At 38.7% G+C, this 23289-nt stretch overlaps 1 protein-coding gene across 1 annotated transcript in view; it reads right to left on the bottom strand.

Annotated features, from left to right (window-relative positions):
• LOC139742343 (voltage-dependent L-type calcium channel subunit alpha-1D-like) overlaps positions 1-20567 on the bottom strand; it is a 213355-nt gene extending 192788 nt beyond the window's left edge. The window contains exon 1 of the mRNA XM_071652922.1: positions 20279-20567. Within this exon, the coding sequence (XP_071509023.1) occupies positions 20279-20442 (164 nt within the window). The 5' untranslated portion in view covers positions 20443-20567. The remainder of the gene's footprint in view (positions 1-20278) is intronic.
• Between the last annotated feature and the right edge of the window lie 2722 nt (positions 20568-23289).

Raw genomic sequence — 23289 nt, 5'->3', positions numbered from 1 at the left:
CCTGCCAGACACATTCAATATAATCACCACTTGGAAGCATTACCACAACCAGGCCATATAATCTCTGAACCTGGATCCTACGCTGGTTAATATGTCATAAAGACTTCCATTGCAGCAAGAAATAAATCAGTAACATCATTGCTATCACTAGCAGGGAGGGAAACAAAATTTACATGAAAATTTTGTTCAAGTGACTGCTACTGAATTAGTGAAAGAAAGAAAGAAAATCACTGTGGGCGTGTATATTTACCCCCCTCCCCCCCCCCCCCCCCCCCCCCGCAAACATGTCCACTTTTCTTCCTCTTCCTATGTATAAAATCATTATTCCTATGGATACTCAATGAGATGGGGAGACCTTATTCATATCAATGCAACTCTATGATCTTTGCACTTTGAGTGTAGACTACACATGAATACTGATTCTAAGCTCACTTATATGATATGAGCAAATCAGAACAAGCTAGTCTGAAACAAGGAAAAGTAGAAATTACGCGGTGGGTAATATATGTCCCCGCTGGAAGTAGCATTTTGTAGCAAAATGTACAATATAGGTCAAAAATCAAGGTCAAAGGTCAAAGAGGTCAAAGGTCAAAATTCTGTGAAGGAGTTTTGAAGCCCTCACCTAGTGCCATCACATAAAGCAAACGGAATCGAAATCGGGTTAGAAATGGCGGAGTAGCATTTTGTAGCCAATGTACAATATAGGTCAAAAATCAAGGTCAAAGGTCAAAATTCTGTGTAGAAGTTTTGAAGCCCTCACCTAGTGCCATCACATAAAGCAAATGGAATCGAAATTGGGTTAGAAATGGCGAAGGAGTAGCATTTTGTAGCAAAATGTACAATACAGGTTAAAAATCAAGGTCAAAGGTCAAAGAAGTCAAAGGTCAAAATTCTGTGTAGAAGTTTTGAAGCCCTCACCTAGTGCCATCACATAAAGCAAACGGAATCGAAATCGGGTTAGAAATGGCGAAGGAGTAGCATTTTGTAGCAAAATGTACAATACAGGTTAAAAATCAAGGTCAAAGGTCAAAGAAGTCAAAGGTCAAAATTCTGTGCAGAAGTTTTGAAGCCCTCACCTAGTGCCATCACATAAAGCAAACGGAATCGAAATCGGGTTAGAAATGGCGAAGGAGTAGCATTTTGTAGCATTTTGATCACACACGGATGCACACACACACACAGACACACGGACACACACACGTACGGAGCCCGTTTCATAGTCCCCTGCTCGGACTCGTTCGGCGGAGACAAAAATAGTCAAGTCATAGCATGCTGAAGATTAAAAAATATACATACACATTAAACATCAGCTATTCGGTGTTAATTTCAGACACAAATCACTCAAAACAGTAATTCTTTTTTCTACTTTTTAAAGTGTAAGGCTAAGGGTTTTGATTTGATGTACATAATACTGGTCTCTTTTTTTTTATTATTTATTCTGCTACTCATAACCCAACATAATGACAATTTGAGAGAAAACAAAAGAAATTCACCAGCTTCATCTGTAATGTGTTGACATACAAACCTATCAACTCAGCCAGCTCGGTTAAAAGTAAATTCAATATTCACCAATCAAATTGCTACTTATTCTTGTATATTATGCTGTCATTGCTAATATGTTGTTATCACATCCCATACATGTCTAAAATAATTGCAAGTACTAAAGCATTTGGTAACTTTTTATTTTGCTGTTAAAAAGAAATAAATACACTTTATACTGTGTGACACTCATATCTCAATACGTTGTGGGAGTCAATCAAATTATCAATTGTCATGGGTTAATCACTGGCCTAATTTTGTATCCTGTGCAGCCATGCTACGAATACGTCATTGTCGAATGAATCAATTTTGCTTTCTAGGTCGGCAACTTACTGCTACCAATAGTCGCCAATCAGGGGCAAATGAAAGAAATTGGGTTAGCTAGATAAACAGCATTTGAGTAAGATTTGTCGATACTGTGCCTAGATATGATGGCAAGAAAGAAACACACGTTCATTTTCCCAAAAAAAAAGCAACCTAACATCCCCAGTCCACCAGATTATCTTTGTCAATAACAGAAAAATCCTATCATTCATTCAAGGATTTTTGCCGACTGAAGAATGCAGAAGTGAGACCACTGTTCTGCAGTAATCATCTCACTGTGGTAGCCAGAGTAGTCACTGCTACTGCAATTGATTCAAAAGAGGCCCAGCTACTGAAATCTTTGTCTTTAAATCCAGCGTAATCTTCTTGGGGGCAAGGCTCAGTGCCAGGAAATACTTTGTACATTTTTAGGAAGAGATATTGTAGATTTCATACACACATATTATCGAGAGCACATAAGAAGCTGAAGTCAATAATTCAAAAAGGGACTGCATGGAAAACAGGCAAGATCTTTAATAGCATCCATCAAAGACATACATCACTATTCATTTTAATAGCAACAGCAAGAGCTATGCTCACGAAAAGCTCTGGACTTCCAACTGACACGAAACCCCAAATATATACTTTATGCAGATATAAAAATGTTACACTAATGTATCTCTGTTTTACCAAGAAACTTGTTCAAAACTTTCAAAGAATCAGTAGAAGACTAATCTGCAATGCATCTGCTATGTTCAAGGTGGTCCATGAGCACTGCATTTGAACATCAAACCAATTTCTGAGAGGTCATTTTATGTATCTTGTATTTGCATGCTCTATTTTATCTAAATTCTCTACACCATACGCCAACTGAATTAGCCCCTTAAACCAGACACTCTCACCCTTTGTGCATATAGACCAATGACCAAATATGATCAGAAATATTTGACCCTGGCCGATCCTCACGCCCCATCTAAGTTTGCTTGATAGGCAGATTGAGAAAAAAGCATGCCTCGGCTGGATTGTATTACCATACCATCTAGGCACACAAGCATTACAGACTGGTGACCCCCGTCTCCGACTCCCTTGCGTTCCTCCTCGTGTCTACCCACATCCTGCATGGCGTGAGATGAGGGGGCATGCCACCAGTCTTGCTCATGTCTCAAACTTTCTGGTGACCATCAAGAGAGGCCTTGCAGACGCTCCGGCTGCATGGCTGTTCATTTCAAGACAGCTATGCCAGAGACTGGTGCACCAAGTTCCGCCTTACCACGGTATCACGTCAGCCATGGCAGTAATGTGATAGACAGGATTGATTACCAGTCTGCCATGGCTCAGATTTCTAATTAGTTGGACGGACCGACACAGTTAATTGCAATATGATGTAGCAGCTTCTTGATGTATAGCAAGTGCAGAATATGATGTAATTGCTGTATTCTGACGTTAACCGTGACAATAATTTCCACAATTGCAATTTAGCAGACCAAGATATTTCAACCATCATAGTAATGCAATTATTCTACGTTGGTATTCGATGTCAACAATTTCTTTTGATATATTATCTATGCTCACAAGCCTGTTCATGATGTAATGACAAAAATAATGTGTTTATCACAACTGTGTTGATTTAATGAAAAATACGGTATGGCTTTAAAAAGCGAAGTAGGAAGAGTTTTAAGTAAATGAAAGGAACCTAAGCAGAGCAAGATGGGGAAAAAAAAGAGCTAATGGAATAATCTCAACATTCATTATTACCACTGAATATGCTTGAGTTAAAGTCTAGTACTGTACTTTAAGCTTCTGATTATCATGATAATTTATCATTTTCAGTCAAGAGAGCAAGTAAAGCCCAAGTTCAAATTTGCAAGATTTACAAACACTGGCACTTCGTTCATAATTTGGTTATTTTGCTTTGTGAACTGCTAAAGTCCAGGTTATGACAGTATGATGTTTCTGAAAAGAAAGTAAACAAAACAATTATTACAGCAGTTATTTCTCACAGACTAGAATGATACAAGGCATTAACAACACTAAGAGATTATTGTTGATTTATAATTTCTTGAAATCTGTGGACAGAATTTACACCTTGCTCAGGCAGAGGGACAGAGTACAAGCAATAGCCAAAAGGAATTTAATTCTAAGTTCCATTCATAATGTTTAAATTTGGCCATCTTTTATAAAATAACCAGCGTAGCATGTTTAACTTTAATCTTCAGAGCTGAGCTCAAGAATTTATTGCTACACCTACATGTACATTTCTTACATCTGCCCCACAAATCAAACTCACTGAGATTTGCAAGCTACACTGGATGCTGTGAAGATGGTAAGTTTTTTTATTTCCAATTGGTTCACTATCAAAACATTATGTTGATACTCAACATCTCTGTTATTGCTACTTCTACCAATCTGTTCGGGCACAATGTAAATGTCACATTGAGATGGCGGCACGGGAAGGGTTAACAAGTCACTGCTCTCACAGACGTGGCCAAAAGCCAAGGATGTTAGGCGCAGTTCACCTGCATTGCAATGCCCCCGCTGTGAAGCAAACCAGGGCTTTCCACCCCGCCCCCTTCTCCTTTCTCCCCCTGCCCTGCCCCATCACAGTCTGGCAACCATGCAGTTAATCTTGGCCCAGATTCCAGGCCAGACCTCGCATGCAACACACCCTGCATCTCACACGCCCCACTCTTTTAGAGGTGGTGTCTGCAGGGTTGGCATGGCAACAAGGCCACGGAGAGAAATCGCACTGTACACTAGTTGTGTAAGAGCCTCGATCCGCAGGCACCCTACAGGGGCAGAGGTATGCATGGATCACTGATTTTGCTCTCAAGTAGCACTCTATTGGATAAAGTGTCTTTTTCATACCCACTGGCTCTTGAATGCTGATGTAATCTCTTAACACAAATTTGGAAGGAAAAAAAAATCACTCAGATGCGCTAGGATTCACTGAATTTATGCTCTCTACTGTTTATCTTTCTTTTTGAAGAACAAAAAACTTTTTTCCAAATACAATTAATTTTTTCAGTGATAGTAGATAAATCTGTCTGGCCGAAGTTCATTATCAACCCATTGAGGGACGAGCTGATTTTGCTATTTAACACACAATACCCATAGACACCTGCCCAAGCATACTTGTGAGTAGTCTCTCCTTCAGGGATTCTTAAAATAAACATGGACATCAATTAGATTTTTTTTTTTTCAGAATATCATCATTGCTTACTTGCAAGTGCAGGTCAAACATATTATATGGCACATTGTTGTAGATCATGTTTGTAGTATCCCCCACATTAGATTGCATCTTTGACTTGCACTATACATACAGGCCTGTCTCTCTGTCTCTCGCTCTCTCCCTCACACACACTGACACATGACATAGTCCGCTATTACATCATGTAAGGTAATATGGCGCTAACTTGCCAATTCTGCCTAACTTGCCAATTCTGCCAATGATTACCTTCATGTGTGAGTTATTGATGAGGAAAATCCCATATTGTTGTCAGCTGCAAGCAACCACAAACCTTGTCCTTCAACCACACACCCACATACATGCACATAACAACCTACACATACAGTGTTTACACACACTTATCACCATGCACACATACACACACACAACATACACACACACATGAACAAAGGCACACATGCCACACATATACAAATATACACATTATATACATATACACACATGCACACACAAACTTTACACTTGGAGTTCTTTTATTTTATATATTTTTATGTATATATCAGAACTAATCCATTGTTCTCAGGAAACAGACATATCATGCATCAAATCTATCATATGGAAAATTTTCCTATCAGAGTTAACTGTTCAAAATATCATAAATGTAAAGTTGGCAATGCTAGCTTTATTAAGAGGTAGGGGACCGTCAGAAAGGTTGTACACAGATGTCTGTTTTTAGCTGAAAATGCAATGATGCGAGTACTCTTTTTCAGCAAAATAACAACAAAAAGACACATAATGTACATACAACTGTATGTAGCTCAGGAATCTCTGCATGTAAATAGTGTGTAAGCTTCACAACAACACACTAGTGGCTGGCACAAGCCTGTAGAGTAAACAGTAACACATGTTATCATGCCACTTTCACCTGGTTCACAGCTCCGTAGGAAGCCATTTAGACTGTGATTTGACCACATTTGGCCCAGCAGTAAAGAGACTGGTATCATATACCAGGAGAAGCAGGTGCAATGGCTTAATGTGATAAAACTGTGGTAATCTTTGTTGGGGGCAGCTGTGCTACCAGTCACAGCTTCAACTCTTGTAATATAATCACACAACCCACAGATATTTTACATCAGCAGGTGTGGGGATTCCAGACTGGTTTACCACTTGGTAATGGTTGGTGACTGGACTTCCCCCCCCCCCCCCATGTCAGATTGTCAACATTTTCCCAGAATACTAGATCCATAATGCTGATGGCTAGCTTTTAAGAACTGCACACACACACACACACACACACACACACACACACACACACACAAACACTCACACAAATAAATATAATTATGTACTATATCATTTTTCTTCCACTGCAGTTATTCCCTTTGTGTATAGTATCATGTAGTTAGCCCTGTTGAGAAAACCATGTACTTGTGTTGATGGAAAACTGCATTTCAATGCACTTTGTTCCCATTAATCATTACTGCATTTCTAATGAAGTATTACATATATTGCAAATGAAGGGCACAAACAAACAAAACAAATGTTTCTTTCTCCTAGCCCTGCCATAGACAAACTGTCAGCACTACTTAAAGATCAATTAATCCTTATTGATGTCTACACATCAAAACACAAGTGCTACAACTAAGCCACTCATCCTGTTAAGGGTACTGGCCATTGTAAAATGCTGTGAAATTTCATTGATTGGATTATCAACCATGCCCCCCTCCCCCCTACACACACACAAATCATTTTTGTAATGCTTCTCTTCCGAAACTCACACTCACTTACTTTAAGTCACAATCAAGATTTGACTTTGAATTATCTCTAACTTTTCATGACACCCTACCGCAAGAGGTGTTATTTCACAAGGACTTACAAACACAATACCATTTATGCAAACATGCAGAAAAGAGAAATTCAGTGAATTAGCATTTTGTCCTCTGGAATGACGCAAATCTGGCATGATGTATTCACTTTGCTATTTAACTTCCAGAGAAACCACATCAAACTAGCCTTATTATAACCTGTAAATAGCTTTATACAGCTGAACCTCTCTTATCCGGCCTCCCTTTATCCGGATCTCTCTATTATACGGACGCAATCTCGCCGTGATTTATTTTTATTTTTTTAATAATTACGGGAGGAAAGGGGGATTCCCAACTCCTTGAGAACTCCTACACAAACACACATGAATTACATATTACTTCCAACATGATTAACATAGATTACATCAAATTTCCTTCCAAATTGCTTACCTTCAGACGCATTTTAACATCCCCAAACATCCCCAAATGTAACAATGAAAAGGTTGCAGTATACACATTACTACATGTGGTACTACGATGGGCTACATCAGTACATGTGTATGTATATGTACATGTATATTAAGCATTGAGTCTCCCGTATCCGGCCAAATCCCTTATCCGTATGAGCCCCGGTCCCGACTTGTCCGGATACGAGAGGTTCAACTGTACATCTCTGGACCAAGTTTTGTTGGATTGGCAGAATACAGTGTGATTAATCAATCATAACAAATTCAAAATTTTCCCACAAGCCTATGATATGATTCAAACAATGAAGACAAATTAAGAGTGTTTTTTTTTAGATATGTCCTGTCATGAACTGATGTGAAGCTATTTACATCTATAGAGACATTCCCTTTAACACCCCTTCATCTTCTATAATCAACCTCAACCACTTCACATCAAAGTAAGATATGAAACAGATTTCTCAATCACTTCACATCTAAGTAAGATATGAACCAGATTTATACTATGTGACACAAATAGACAATATAGTAATACACCTGTGGTGAAGGAAAATGCATAAAATGCTTACCTCTGGTGAAACAAAATCTGTGTTACATTCTTTGTTTGTGCATATTTTTATGTGTGTGTATGCATGTGTGATTGTGTGTATGTGTGTGTGTATACATATAGTTATATGCGTGTGCATTTTTGCGTGTGCATTCTAACTGCAAATTGCCTACATAATTTCCATGCACATATAAAGATCAGGCTGCATCAATGCTTGTAGAGTGTGTGTTTTAAAGCATTTATTGCGGAAAAGTCTATGGTTGCTGAAAAAAACAGTGGTGGTATACATTTTGACATTGAAAATTGCCAGATAAGACCCCGAGTTGTTAAAAATCAATTTCCAAATTCATCGCCTACGTACAGGATTTATGTTGTAAGTGCATAATTTGTGAGTCTGAACAATGCATTTCGGTAAATCTAGACCTTCCTTTCAATATGACACCATTTATAAAGTAAGTGATATTATCTTGCAACTGCTAAAAGTAGGATGTGTGATGAGTTCATGATTGAACGAAATGGAATGTCTAAATTGTGCATGTTTAATAGCACACTCTACGGCTAGAACACATGATGACAGGGTACTTTCACCACTTTGGCTGGATTTAGTAAGTAATTATTTAAAACCAGGATTTCAATAAAATCTGAATTACTATGTCCTTCACAATTTGAGTGACTATAAATTTCATTTTGACTATCATTAAAACAAATTCATATCAGGCATCAGCACTGAAGACGCACTAACAACAATTTTTACATACTTTGCAACTGGTATAAGCAGGACCACACATCACAAAGAACTTTCTGTTCTCTGTCTGAAATCATTATGACACTGCAAGCTGAAGACACTTTGAACATCAGATTCAGTTAATAGTTCAGGAGAAATGTGGCTTTTAAACATGAAAGTCTGGCTAAAAATCTAGAAATATTGATAATCTGATATGAGTATATTTCCATTTGCTACATTGCAAGCTTTCATATGACACATTATTTTCCCTGGCTTTATGTTGAACAACCTGTGATGTAAAATGAAAGACATCTGGTTACTAGAAATGTACAAGTTTCGAGGAAAATTGACTTCATGGTCAAGATGAGGTTAAGGGTAAAGGGGATTTAAAAGCATTCAACTTTGACTTTATGGCAACATGCATCAAAAGGTTAAATCAAACCACTATGATACTTTAAAAATGCTACCTTTGATAATTATTACTTTATTCAGACTGAGTGCCTACATTGTATATGTAAAGCACCTAACGCTCATCAAAGATGACATTTTAGCAAATGGTATCATGAAACTTTCACTCAAATCTCACAGACATACTCACTGATTTTGTTTTGTTAACCCATTTCACTCCTTCTTTGTTTGCATGCTTAATCTACCTTTGAATAGATTTCATCCTTTAGTCTTAATTTCTTTAGCAAACCAGAACAAGGATCATTAATAGAGTTGGCCACCTCTCAACAGTTATTGCACATTCCATAAGGGCAATTATGCACAAGTCTCCACAGCAATAGCAATCCATCAAAGAATGCCCATATGAGAGAGAAGGAGATTGAAAAAAAAGAAATCCCCTAAAAAGTCATATCATAGAGCCTGCATTGTCAGATACAGAGTAGCAGCGCTGGGGCTAAATGTAAATGCAACATCTAGCTTTTAGCGCGGGTTTCATAGGAAATCTATTCACTCAGGTAATTATCGCGCGCTACGTGCACAGGTTGTTGGGTACAGGCAGGCTTGTCACACAAGGGGGAGAGGATGAGTGTGTGGGATAAACACGGCATAGCGGCTGGCAGGAAATGGTTGCCTGGCAACCGTATCTCCACTCTCTTTTTTTCTCTCTCTCTTTTTAATATGCACCATCTGCATTGTTCTTCATGGGAAAGAGCTGCAATCCGTGGCCTCAGCACACTTGCGGGTGAATGCAGCCGCTGCACTCTCTTTCACTCACGCTTGCTTTTCTGCTCCTTCATGCTTTCTACAAACACGGTCAAGCCAGCAGAACATGAGCTTTGCGTCATGAACGCCTGCCACCTTTATCTCCCGCCCTCGAGTAAAGGCAGAGTCCACAGTATACCGAGCAGAAATGCACGCTTCTTCATTTTGCTACCACTGCCTCCCATTGTTTACATCAGCCGAGCTTACATTATCAATACGCCTCACCTCTGCTCAAACATGAACTCGATTTTCAGACGGTGGTGCTAATGCAGAATGCGACAGACTTTCATATTTGACATAATCTGCAGTATCTGCACTTAACCTATTCATTGCCATTAGTCATAGCTAGTATGTTCTCTCATAATTGGGAGGTGGGGGAAATGAAGCATGTTTAATATATGATATCACAAAATATTTTGGTCAACTAAACTTGACTGATTGTAGTACAATCTGTATGACACCAGCCAGAAACTATGGCTCTTGCTGTGTTGGATGTTGCCCAACTGGCAATATCAAATGGAAGCACTCATGACAAGCATACTGTACTTTCCATTATGTACACAGTGTTTCAATTTGATTTCTGCATATGAATGAATGATTGAAACTCCATCTAATGAATTTGAAATATTATTATAGAAACAAATGAGACGTGTCTCTGATCTGCTATGACAGACAGAGTTGTATTTTCAAAGCAGATGTTTTAGTATTTTCCTGTTCTTAATTCTTTTCATTCTGCCCATCCCATGGCCTACTCCCTGTGGAAATACTGTGCCCAAGATTTATATGTGACCAGAATTGAAAAAAGAAGAAGAAAGAGTCAACATTGACATCATGCAAAGTGGACTTGATTACAACTGAGCAAAACTAATTTTACACACAAGAAATATGAAGAACATTGTACAAAGTACATTCCCGTTTTTAGTTTTAGAAGATGTTTGCTATCGGGACACTGAATATTATTTATACATATAATTATATAACAAATCATAGAATCTGTCATCATAGCCACATTCACACATGGGAAGTAATGGTTTTTGCATCGTGATTCAAAACTCGAGTTTATTTGCCACCGTTCACACACGCAGCGCAAGACAAATTATTACAATGTTTCGATAACAAAATTAACAGTGACCGGAACTTGATACCGAGAGTCCAAGTATGCGGACCTGCTGTGGCACATTGAATTGTGGGATTACAAAACTTGAATTTCTCTTTGTGTACCATTCACAAACACTACTCAAGGCGAATGATTGCAATGTTTCATGTAAAAAAAAAAATTTGCATCAAGATGCAGCTCTTGATACAAGCGTTATTGTATCCACACACAGAAATTCAATGGTTTTTGCATAATTTCTATTCAAAAACTTGATTTTCAAAGAGCATTACCTGGGGTGTGTGTGAACGGCACCATTATTTCTTTACCTCAATCATCCCACTTGCGAAACTGACCCGACCACCGGAACCTTGAAAACAAACAAGATGATCCTGCCCCTTTATTACATTGTGTACATTATACAACTTTCAGTTTAATTGGGGTGTTGGCTTTTACTGACACGTTGAGAGAATTAATAGACTCTGACTGGCTTTCCACACCACTGAATGACACGGAAATGAGAATGAGGATGGAATCGTGGTGGCGATGGAGGATTGGGGGGGGGGAGGGAGAAGTGAGGAAGGGAGAGGAGGGATGAATACTCCATTGATTCTGAACAGGATATTATTCACCCGGAGAGGATTAATAGATGAGAGCCGAAGTGATGCTGACACCGTGCTGAATCTCGGAGGAGGAGGAGCGCATCATTACCAATCATCCCAAAAGCCACAGACAAGCATCCGCTTCCAACACTCATTTTCTTCTCCTTCTCAAACCCTTCCTTAGTGTCATCCTATAGTAGGACTTAACACAGTCATTGTCTAACCCTCTTGCCCTGACAATAGAGTAAACTCCCACAGGATTTAATAAGCTAACACATTCACTTCCTATAAGCAATTATAATGGATTATTGTCCAGACCAGAGTGTGGCAATATCTGACTGTGGTCAAAATTCGACACAAAGCATGATGGGATTGGGTGAATGAACTAACGTGACATCAAAATGATACCCTTCCACACACCACATATGGAGGAAAAAAAAAAGAAATGAAACCATTGCTGGTGGAAAATTCATTATTGATAGATTCATGAATATACCACATGCTGTCACGTGGTATGTTGTGGTATTCTTTGAAACCTATCAAACATGGAGTTTGCTGTGACAGGGGAAATGTTCTTTCATATCAGAACTAATCTAAAAATGCATCGGATGTCACCCTTTTCTGACTTAAAACTGTGCCTACAATGTACAAAACATGATTTACAAAATATTAGTTGACAGTATACCTGTCAGCTAGCTATCATAAGCATTCATTCTCACGCCTCATGAATATTCACAAGGATTTTCCACTTCTCATTTTGTGAGCATTGATTAGTATTAGTGGTCAGCCCTGTTCTTCACCATTCTCACACATGCCAAACAGGCAATAACACCGCTCGCCCATCTATCTGCACGCTACCAGCAATGCAGCAGGGGCAGTGTGCGTGACCCCTGCATCCAACCCTCCAAGCATTGTAGAGCAAGATCAATACTTTCTCGATCAAAACATTTACATCATGCTCTAATTACCACCCACACAGGGACGTGACAATCTCATTTAAAAGAAAAAAAGGGGGAATGTCTATTTTAATAACAGAATGGTTTGCATATTTTCTTGGAATAGGTCACAACACAATGCATCCAATGTTAAAGGGACATGGAAAAAAAAAAACGAAGAAGAATCTACTCTGTCACTGGCTGTCATTCAATATGTATGAGGTTGCTGTGATGATCATACTGTCAAGCGGTAATCCTTTTACGGCACACTCTGGAAGAAATCACCTTAATGCCAAGGCCCACAGATTATTAGCACTTACATTGGTTGATTACCATCTTTCTACTGTGAGGTCAAAATTGGCAAATGGCTGAGTGAGGGCCTTGGTGCCACTGTCAAGGGCAATTACAAGTGAACTGAAAGAGTGTTACGCGAACACACACACAAATACTCATATACACACACACATCTGATTACCCTATCTAAAAGTCACGTAAAGCATAAAACTAACTTGCACTGTGTGCATATCAGTGAACCTATATGTACAAAGAGACTTTTGTGTGCATGATACACATTTAAATATTTTATGTAGCTCACGATTATGAAGTGCTATAATGGTAATAACCTTGTATGTTAAAATTGATATAATGTATCTGTTTTGATTTCTAAATAACTTTACAAATTGATGTTTATTGCCAAAAAAACAGAAAAAAAAACCCAAGCCAGGTAGGAGAAGAGACAGGCTCATGTTAGATGATACAGTATTCTTAAACATTACCTCTCCCAAAACCTACTTCATTACTTGCACAATAAAGACTAGTATCAGTGCCAATGCAATGTACATTATCTAAAAAAATAATAATAAAAACATGCATACTGTATCAAATATTGTAACCTAGAGCTGGTGTTAGGAAAACGTCAATACATTTTGCTCAGACAGTTAGAATCAATACCATTTTTTTTTCTAAAAGAATGATACTTTTACAGTGTGTCGGCGGATTCAGTAAAGAATGGTAAGCTACAATATGTGCTGTTGGCCAGATTGCTCTCATGACTTACGTCACAAGAACGTTGCAATCATACCTCACTGCAATGAATGTTTAATGACAGGGACATGAACATACTTATAAAATATCTAATTTATCACTGCTTTAATGGTACCTTTTGCCACATTTTTGTAGTGTGCGCAATAATTAATCATCATGCTGTTATTTGAATTTTTTCCTGCACTTCCCTTCAGAAAAAAATGTTTTTGTCTTTTTCTCCCCTCTTGACTAAAATTATCATTCGTCATGATAAATCCCCAGCAAAGTATTTGGGTACATCCTCAGACGGGGACAGCCGGCATTACCTTCCCAGACAATGATAAACAATAGGTACACCACACTAATAGAGTGTATTAAACTTGATTAAAATTCCAGTGTATACACAGAACAAACACTCCTCTCAAGTGTATTTCTCGCTTTACCTCAGGCTTTCCCTTGAAAAAAAGGGGCAGGGAAGGTGGATGGGGGAAGGGAGAAATAGGGAGGGGTGGGGGGGGGGGGGCTCGGAGAGAGAGCGAGAAGGGTACATGGCTTTTCAGCCCTCAGTCTGCTGCTGAGGAAATCCTACTCTCTGGAATGCCATCAAATGCCAGGCATAAGTCTGTCTGCCCTATGGCTCTCTGTGTCACAGATTGACTACATGTGTGCCGTTCTAGCTCGCTGGGTTATTAGATTATTACAACTGCTAACTATGCATTGTGTAAATGCATACATGTATTAAATGTAGTGCACAGAGTGACCATACTATAGTGAGTATGTTTCCTTTCATTTTCGTTGTCTGCTACATCATTGTAACTCGCTTCTCTAGAAGATGGATATAAGTTACCTCTTCTTTTGCACCTCCCTCAATGTTTTAATTTTGTATGAGGTTTTTTTTTTTAAACTATTAATTGGGTCTAGGATGCTAAGTAGCACTTTGATATATCAATTGTGCATTAAAGTGTACAATATTGTGTATCTGCTAAAATAGGTTGAGCAATCCTTGCCATATTTAAGAATACACTTGCCATATTAACAATCGAAATAAAAATAATTGATTTCTTTGGCTAGATTGCTTCTAATTTGAAGTCTATTATCATGGAGTAATTTGAAACAGGTGCATATTTCATGCCCCGCATCTCCTCCTATCAGAGCAAATACAGACATTGCACAAAATATGCACCAGACACAGGTAACATTCATCATGGTTTTAGCAGTCTCAAATGATTAAGGACACACAACGATTATGGCGATTAGCTGTGGTATGGGAAAAATCTTGAAAGGAGCACACAACAGACCACACACAGCCCGGTGAATAAACTGCATGTCTCTCTGCTACTCTCTTGTGCTTCGCTCATCTGTGCAGTCACCATGGCAACCTCCCTTGCAATTTTCATGATTCGGGCTAGACAGCCTTCCAGGCACTACTTGCATACTCATCAAGGCGGGCAGACGACAGGCACAGGTAGGGTAAATATCATGGGGCATTGTCAGCACGGCGATGCTGCATCCTTCAAGAACACTTTTCTTTGTCCTAACGCAGAGAAAATGAATGCATTGATCAACGTCGTACATCAAGACAAGTGTGTATATATTCCTCTCATGAACAGGATGAATGCATGTACACAATCTGCCACTGCAATTGTGTATAGATTATGACTGTGACATTGCTATATGATACTCTGTGAAGCGCTGACTTTGCATCAATCCTAGTTACACAGGAAACTATGACAGGTCTATGACTTTTACTGACAAAAAAAGCAATAACAAACGAAACATGAAGACAATAATCACTGTCAACATAAACATGACTCAGTAATTTCCATAAAAATCACCATAACTAGCTATCAGTCGTTGTATGCATGGCCAAGTAAAGAAAACCGACAAATCATTGTTTGTGGACACTTTGCCAAAACGTTGGCTCAACATTTGCAGTGATCGGTGACAGAATGCCACATACACTGTATTCTGTACATTTAATAACCAATGTTTGTCAGACATTCAGTAGCACATTTCATCACTGTTGGACTCCAACTGGGTTAGAGTATTTCAACAGGCAGTCAGTGACTGACTCACACTGATAGAAATGTCCCATTGCATGCCCTGCTTGTCAACCGATGGAGACGTCATGGCGACCACCAAGAATCAGTCCAAAAATACTGGAACAAACAGTCTTCGGTACCAATAGCAGAGAATTAGCAGAGAATTTTCTTTGGACCATGGATGTGGTTTTGATATCAAATAAAAAGCCGACGACAAATGTGAAAAAACAGCAACAACAAAACTATGACTGCATAAAATCTGCAATGATCAACTACCCACAGGAGGTTAGGTCACATACTGGCGACTACTGTATTAAAAGCTGTTATTTTGGTGAGGGTTTAACATTTTTTCGCGAATTTTGTGAATCACAGATGGACTGCGAATTTAACAACACACGAATATTTCACCATACGCTAAGGCAGTAGTGCCCTTATGAAGGCCTCCGTGGCAATTCACAATTTAAACAACATCTCACGAAAATGTCCGTGACCTCCTCATTAGCGAAAATATCTGTATGCGAAAATAACAGCGTATACAGTGTACTTGTCACAGCTGGTAGCACTATGGGTGACAGGGATAAGAGATGAATGTTAAAAGTAGTAATGAGTCTAGGATGATAACTCATCCTTCACAAATCTGTGATTCCTTATCAATATTTGACTAGATTTATTCACTGCGTGGAAGTTTGTTCCTTTGTTACTACATGTACAACTGTATGTACTCATCAAATTTTCAAATACCAAATTCAATATTTTTGTGGGGGGATTTTTACATGTACCTAGCCTTCATTAATAAGACAGTTCCTGTTTTTTAATTACTGTATACGCTATAATTTTCGCGTACATAAATTTTCGCGAATTGCCGCTGTCACACATTTTCGCAAGTGGTTAAATTAGCGATTGGGGGACCAGAGGAAATATGAAGTGGCAAAGAAAGTGTTAATTTTCAACTTACTAGCAAATAAGAATGATACTAGTTATACACTGCATGAAAAAGACTTGCCAAACTCTGCGAACTAGTAAGTTAGAATTCAACATTTTTGAAGTGGTTAAGTCCATCGCGCTAGATTTGTGACGAGTGGTCCCCTTGCGATAATGGATTGGCTCTCTACAGTATCGTAAGTAGACGTGGACGTGCGTAAACAAGCTTAGCCAGTATAGTCTGTTCGGTAAGCCGTGACATGGTATACTAGTACTGAAATGTTCGTATCATCAAGGCAAGGGATTCATTTTGGAAGGTGATATTTTCGCGTGTTGTTAATTTCGCGAATAGCTCCCGACTCGCAAAATTCGCGAAAATAAAACCCCCGTGAAATATATAGCGTATACAGTACATAGTGAAGCGGAAATCACTATCTCTAAATTTTATTTTTTATTTTTGGTATTGTTGCACTATTTACATTATTATGTTTGTATCTGTGGATTATGTTTGTATCTGTGGAGTGCATATGGAGTTAAATATCTCTTTACAGTCAGTTGATTCTGGTGAGCGTTAATGCAAGCACCTACACATGGTTTTGAGGTAGTACCAATTTCCTCCAGTAGTTCATGTAAACATGATTTAATTACAGCTGTATGCACTGAGTAAATACTCGAGTGTTGACACAATCATACCAGCACTCTTGCAGAGGGCTTGTGTAAAATAACCAATACCCATTCAATGAAACGATGAAACTACGATTAGTACTCATTCCAGATATTTCACATGAGAGTTTACAGCAAAATAGCATCATTGGTGAGCTGTACAGTTGTGCTTGTGGGCATGGCAAGAAAAAAAAATGAAAGCACTGGCTAAGTACTTTACCACTTCTTGTGAATTATATGAAGATCAATAAGATTTGCAATAACTCTGCTGAAACATCAAAGAACCATATGTGCATCTTTCAATGTTCATACACATGTAATATGCATAAATGCATGTATGCATAATGTATTATAAACACATAATTTCTGTTGCCTTGACAGCAATTTGAGGCAACTACCAACCCACAATGCACATTACCCAGTGCAAGAGATTTATGCTGAATGGTGCGTGACCGCAGTGCAAACAGGCCCCTAATCAATAGTACACTGGTTCTGTTGGTGCAGTGCCGTAGCAGGTGCAGAGCACCCATCTTGCTCTAGTCTCGGGAGATTTTTAATCAATAGGGTGCAATGTTGTAAACCTGCAGTATACGTCCAAGAATAGAATCCAGTCAACGACACGGTGTCCCCTGGGAAAATTAAATTCAGTGCAGCCTGTTTTCAGTGAAAATATTGGTAAATGAAGCTTTTTGGACTCCTATCCATTAAAACTTTTTGATGCCAAAGGCATGAAAATCTCATTTATGAGTCTGCAATTAACTCACTGCTTGTTTGAGACAGGTGGATAGAGTGTACAGCCCAGGGGTCATAGGGTGAAAGGAGGGAGGTGCTCATTTCTGACACTCTTTATATGAATTCTTGCCTAATGGTTATCTTAGTTGGCAACATGCCAGGTAAAATGTGCACATTTTGAATTTGTGAATTTGTGAAAGTCACATAGTTAACATGATTTACACCATATGTTTCTATAACAGCCTGTCAATAGCACACCTCAATACAAGCGCTCAGATTAAGGGCATGAAAAGAAAATACACCGGCAGTGGAAAGGTTTTCCATAATTGGAGGCATATTTTCCACCATTGTACATAGGCATGGGAATGAATTAGTAAGCACGTTTATTATAAACACAACCACACTTCCTAATATCAATTCAGTTTGACACTGAACTCAATTTCTGTGGAAGTACTGCCTATCATTAATGGATATTGTCATATAAACTATGTCTGAATTTCTGTCATATGGGCTTCTAAACATATTGGCTAGCCTTGAGTGGGATAAAAATACTCTATACAGCACATACATGAAATAAAAATAATTTGGTAAAATCTTCAGTGGTATGGTTCCTCCTGTGTGTAATATGCAATAGGTCAATTCCATTGTGACTTATGGGACAAAGTGACAATTTTTGGCAATTTCAAACCAGTATTTTGAGAAAATAGTTGCATCAAATGCATTTTTCTCAGTTCATGGTTAGATCCATCATATCACAGTTTATGAAAACACCATATTTAGTTTGAAAAGTATCATTGCATTACGTACAGCAACAAAAAATTGCTGTCGTGACTTATGGGACATCTGAGGACCACCGTTTTTCACGTGGGAAAGTAAGTTCTGAAATATTCTTACACACAGAGACTCTGGAAAGATATTTTCTTTCCTGAATGTAGCAAAGGGTTGGTGCTTACCCTGAGCCAAGTGGTATGAATATCTACTCATTGGTACAGTAGCAGGATAGGGAAAACCAGTGTGACTGATGGGACACAAAAACGTGACTTATGGGACGCTATCAACTACCACATTTTGAGATTGAGAGAATAATATTTACTGATGCCGGAACAAGATCTAGAACATCATAAAACCAATCTATGACCAAAGAACATTCAGAAAATAAGCCATCTGAGAATTACACAAGCTGTATTATGGTCATAATAGTGTATCAGAAATGATACATAAATTCTGCAAAAATTGGCAATTTTCATGAAAAATGAAGGTTTTTCGGACATAACTCCACTCCACGTTCACCGATGTTCACAAATGAGGTATCAAAATATCCGTTGTGAAAGGCTGCCTTGAGTAAACAATACCAGATCATCTAATTAAGCTTCATTAATCATCTATACTCAATAGTTTGATTATCATAAAATGCAACCTTTCCGTGGAATTGACCAATAGCCAGTCACTATTTCATCTGATTTGTTTGGTTGGTAGCATCTAATGCTTCTTTTTATACAGCTAGCTGTTTACTTGGTTATGATACATTAATGCACTCATTTCGCTTGCAATTCTGATCATCTATGAACAGACTATAGACCTTAATTCAAGACCCCTTCATATCATACTGTCCAAAATACCTATAAACATAGATTCAAATTCAATGTACACATTTGGAAAAAAAAAAAAAAGTTGTTCCTGCCAACCAGAAGGCTTACCCATGGCTTACCAGTCATAGCAATACATACCAAAATGTCATGTCAGTACCATTCATTGCCATGGATACTAGTTCTAAACAACCTCACCTTTATTGTTGCTGACCATGCTTGCACCTGGTTCCAACCCAAGCTATAACAAAAGACTATGACATCATCACTTTGGTATTCTATGCGCAAACTAAGTCTCATTACTGAAATATACTCATAACAGCTACAAATGTATAAGTTATGAAAATGCTTGTTTGTTTCTTAATTAACAAACCAAGATGCAGTTTATAGATCCCAAAACTGGCACATTCTCCTATAAATCCCCATCAACACACTTGATTTCAGTTAGAACAGCTATAATCCATCAATGCAGAGTTATTTGTTAAATGTTGCAGAAGCACACATTCAAACTGTTTTCACTAGTATAATTCCTTACATGTCAGTAGTCTTCACAGTTACTGTTTCATAGACTTGATATTTTCCGGCATTAAAACAAAATGGAGGCAAAGGACTACCGCAAAGGATGAAAAATCATATTTTGTTTTCCCACTGGCAACATGTGACTAAAAAATCAATCTTAAAATACATCATGCCTTTTAGCTGGATCAAGTATAAAATTGACTGTGAAAGAAAAGATCAGGGCTGCCAACCTCTGCCAATCCGGAATCTAGTCATGCAGAGTTTAAAACATATTTTGAAGACAAACATCACATTCCAGTTGGAAAATAGAGAGATTGCCTGTTTCAGACTCATGCAAACATTGGCTAAAAATTATCAGACTTTTCAGATTGATAAAAAGGATATTTCCACTCCACGATGCTGATGCACATCCTCCTGACAGGATTGTCCAGCGTCAGACAGAAAAGCGAGCGCGGGGGCCGCGAGGGCACCCCGATGTGCTGCTTCTTCTTGCCGTAAGCGTTGCGCTTCATGCTGTTGACGGTGTTGGCGGCCGCCAGCGCCTGCATCCAGGCGTTGCTTAGCGGTTGCTCGGAGAGCGGGACGGTCGTGGTCTGGCCCGGGGTAGGTGCCCCTAGGCCAGTGGTGGTGGTGGTGGTGGCACTGGACGGGGCCGTGCCAGAGGTCGCAAGAGGTCGTGACCCCGGCGCCGCCTGGGACGCAGGAACGGTCCCGCTGACGTAGGTACCGCTACTGCCGGTCCCGGCCGGTGCAGCATTATTGTATGGACCTGGAGAGAACAAGACAAAAGAAGTCATTTATTTGTAGCCCTTTACATTATATGACTATCATCAACAGTGTCTTTTCTATCCATACAGGATCGTGTTTTCAATATATCTCTTACAGCTTGGTCCAAAGGTACACGATGAGTATGACAAATTTCTGCAAAGTCAAAATGAGGATACCACATACAAATACACAATAATTACCATGAAAACATATTTCAGGGTTGATGAAAATATAAGAATTGATACTGGATGAATAAATTGGTGATTTATGTTACTGTTGGTTTATTTTATCATTAAACTCATTTAACACTGAAGGATTCACTATACTTTTCTAATTCAGGGAATTAGTCTGGTGCCAAAGGATCTATATTTTCTATGCATTTTCACAAAGACTTGCCATGTTTGTTACGTGTATGATAATACAACCTTCATTAAACTTTACATATCACGTTCACATACATCTCCAGAGATTTAAAAGTAAGAATAAAGATTATAGTCATGCTATTATGCATTTAATCAAGAACTCACTATTTACTGTTTAAGTCATTTATTGGATTAAAATCTTCTGATGGTGGTATCTAGCATTTGAGAGTTTCGGTGATAGCAGTTGAAATAAAATCGATAAACAGCAATGGCTATACCCCTAAGGGTGGGATTTCACGGAGCACGCGAACGATTTGCGAAGGACGCGAATGACAAAATCCAACATTCGGAAAAGTTTTTCTCCGAATGTTTTCCGACAATGAAGCCGAAAACTATTCTCGCGCAATTTGTGCGAAGTTCCCACGACGTATGTGCGATTGTCGTGTGTATCATTGCTAAAGTACAGCATGTTACGTACACGAAGAACACGCGACGGAAATGCGAACAACGAAACATTTTCAATAATCATGGGAGAAAATAGCAAGGAGAGGTGGAAGCAAGAAAAAAATCAACTCAAAAAGCTTTCTTGAGTTGATTTTTTTCCCCTGTATTTCTCCTTTCTTTTTCTCTCATTTCTCTATCGCATGTGTTTGCCTACATTTTTTCCCCCTATAGTAGAGCAGATAAGCCCTCAAAATCACGTGAATTGTGCAAAATTTGACTAAAGCATGAAACTTTCACCAGTGTTAGTACATACCATAAGATTTATTTTAAGATCGGGAGGTAAGTCTGATTTGACCTCTGATGACCTCCAGAGGTCAATGTACTTTAGATATCAGAAAATCGATGTTTTTAGACATTTGCAAATGATATATGTGGTTATGTTGCACTAAACATGCATTTATACCACAGAGAAATCATTTCCAGATTCAACAGAGCACTGACAGGTTTTTACCTTTGACCTCTGATGACCTCCAGAGGTCAATGAACTTTAAATATCAAAATATCGATGTTTTTAGACATTTGTGAATGATATATGTGGTTATGATTCACTAAACATGCATCTATACTTCAGGGAAACCATTTTCTGATTCCACAGAGCATTGACAGGTTTTAACCTTTGACCTCTGATGACCTTTGGAGGTCAATGACCTCAAAATATTATATTGATCTGTGATGTCATTGGTTAATGGTAAGCATTGTTAAGATGTACAAAACAAGCATATTTGTCTTACAATGAAATTGTCTTCATATTCTAAAGAGCAGACAGGTTTCTACCTTTGACCTCTGATGACCTTGAGAGGTCAATGACCTCAGAATATCAGAATATTGAAGTATGACATCATTGGTGAAAGGTCAAACATGGTAAAGATGTACAAAACAAGCATATCTGTGTACTATGACATCGTCTTCATATTCCAAGGCACACAGACGAGTTTCTGCCTTTGACCTCTGATGATCTCGAGAGGTCAATGACCTCAAAGTATCAGAATAGTTTGGCATCATCAATGGTAAACATGATGATGTTTTAGAGAGCACTCGTAGGCCCTGTTTATTAACGAGCCATTACCGTTCACCTATGAAAATCACACAAGGTCAAATACCTCGAATGAAATGTGAGGATGTTAATATTGATATTGCGATAGTTAATAGTTAATAATTGTTTATAATGTAGGGCTTACAAACCATGCATTTCTGTTACCAAAAAAGTGGCTACTCATTCCGCAGAACTTTTCAGGTAATTATCTAAGTCGGGTATGTGCACAGAGCAAGGGGTGTCGATCTGTTTTCACGTGGGGGGGGGGGGACTTGGAGAATATGTAAAAGCATAAGTTCATGGTGCAAAGGAATGAAGCGGAGGGGGAGGGGGAGGATGTGGGTGGGGGATTGGATTTTTGCAGGTTTAGACCTGAAATCAGCGATTCAGTGTAGCTCTTGTTTAATGTGTGCGTCATCACATATACGGAAGTTGATGGGGTGTGGGCGCATCTCACCTACCCTCCTCCCAAAGACGAAGTTTTTTTTATTTAAGAATCTGAAGCATACGTTTTGGGGAATATTTGGAAAATTATGGATCACCAAGGTGTACCAAGTCTATATGGATGGGAACCCAGCAAGCGCAGCATTGGCGAGGGTAGGGTATTCCACTCCCATTCGACAGAGCTCTTGTATTTTGAGAAATGAGATTCAACGACCTGGCACACAGGCAGTTTTGAAGGAATACCTCGAAATTTGTATCAAAAAGGTGTAGTAAGTCAGCCATCT

This window comes from Diadema antillarum, unplaced genomic scaffold (assembly GCF_040938485.1).
Source record: "Diadema antillarum isolate AM-2024a unplaced genomic scaffold, OU_Dant_1.0 seq00000998_RagTag, whole genome shotgun sequence".
Lineage (NCBI taxonomy): Eukaryota > Metazoa > Echinodermata > Echinoidea > Diadematoida > Diadematidae > Diadema > Diadema antillarum.
Note: the sequence above shows the minus strand (reverse complement) of the source record. Positions and strands in the feature narration are given on the sequence as shown.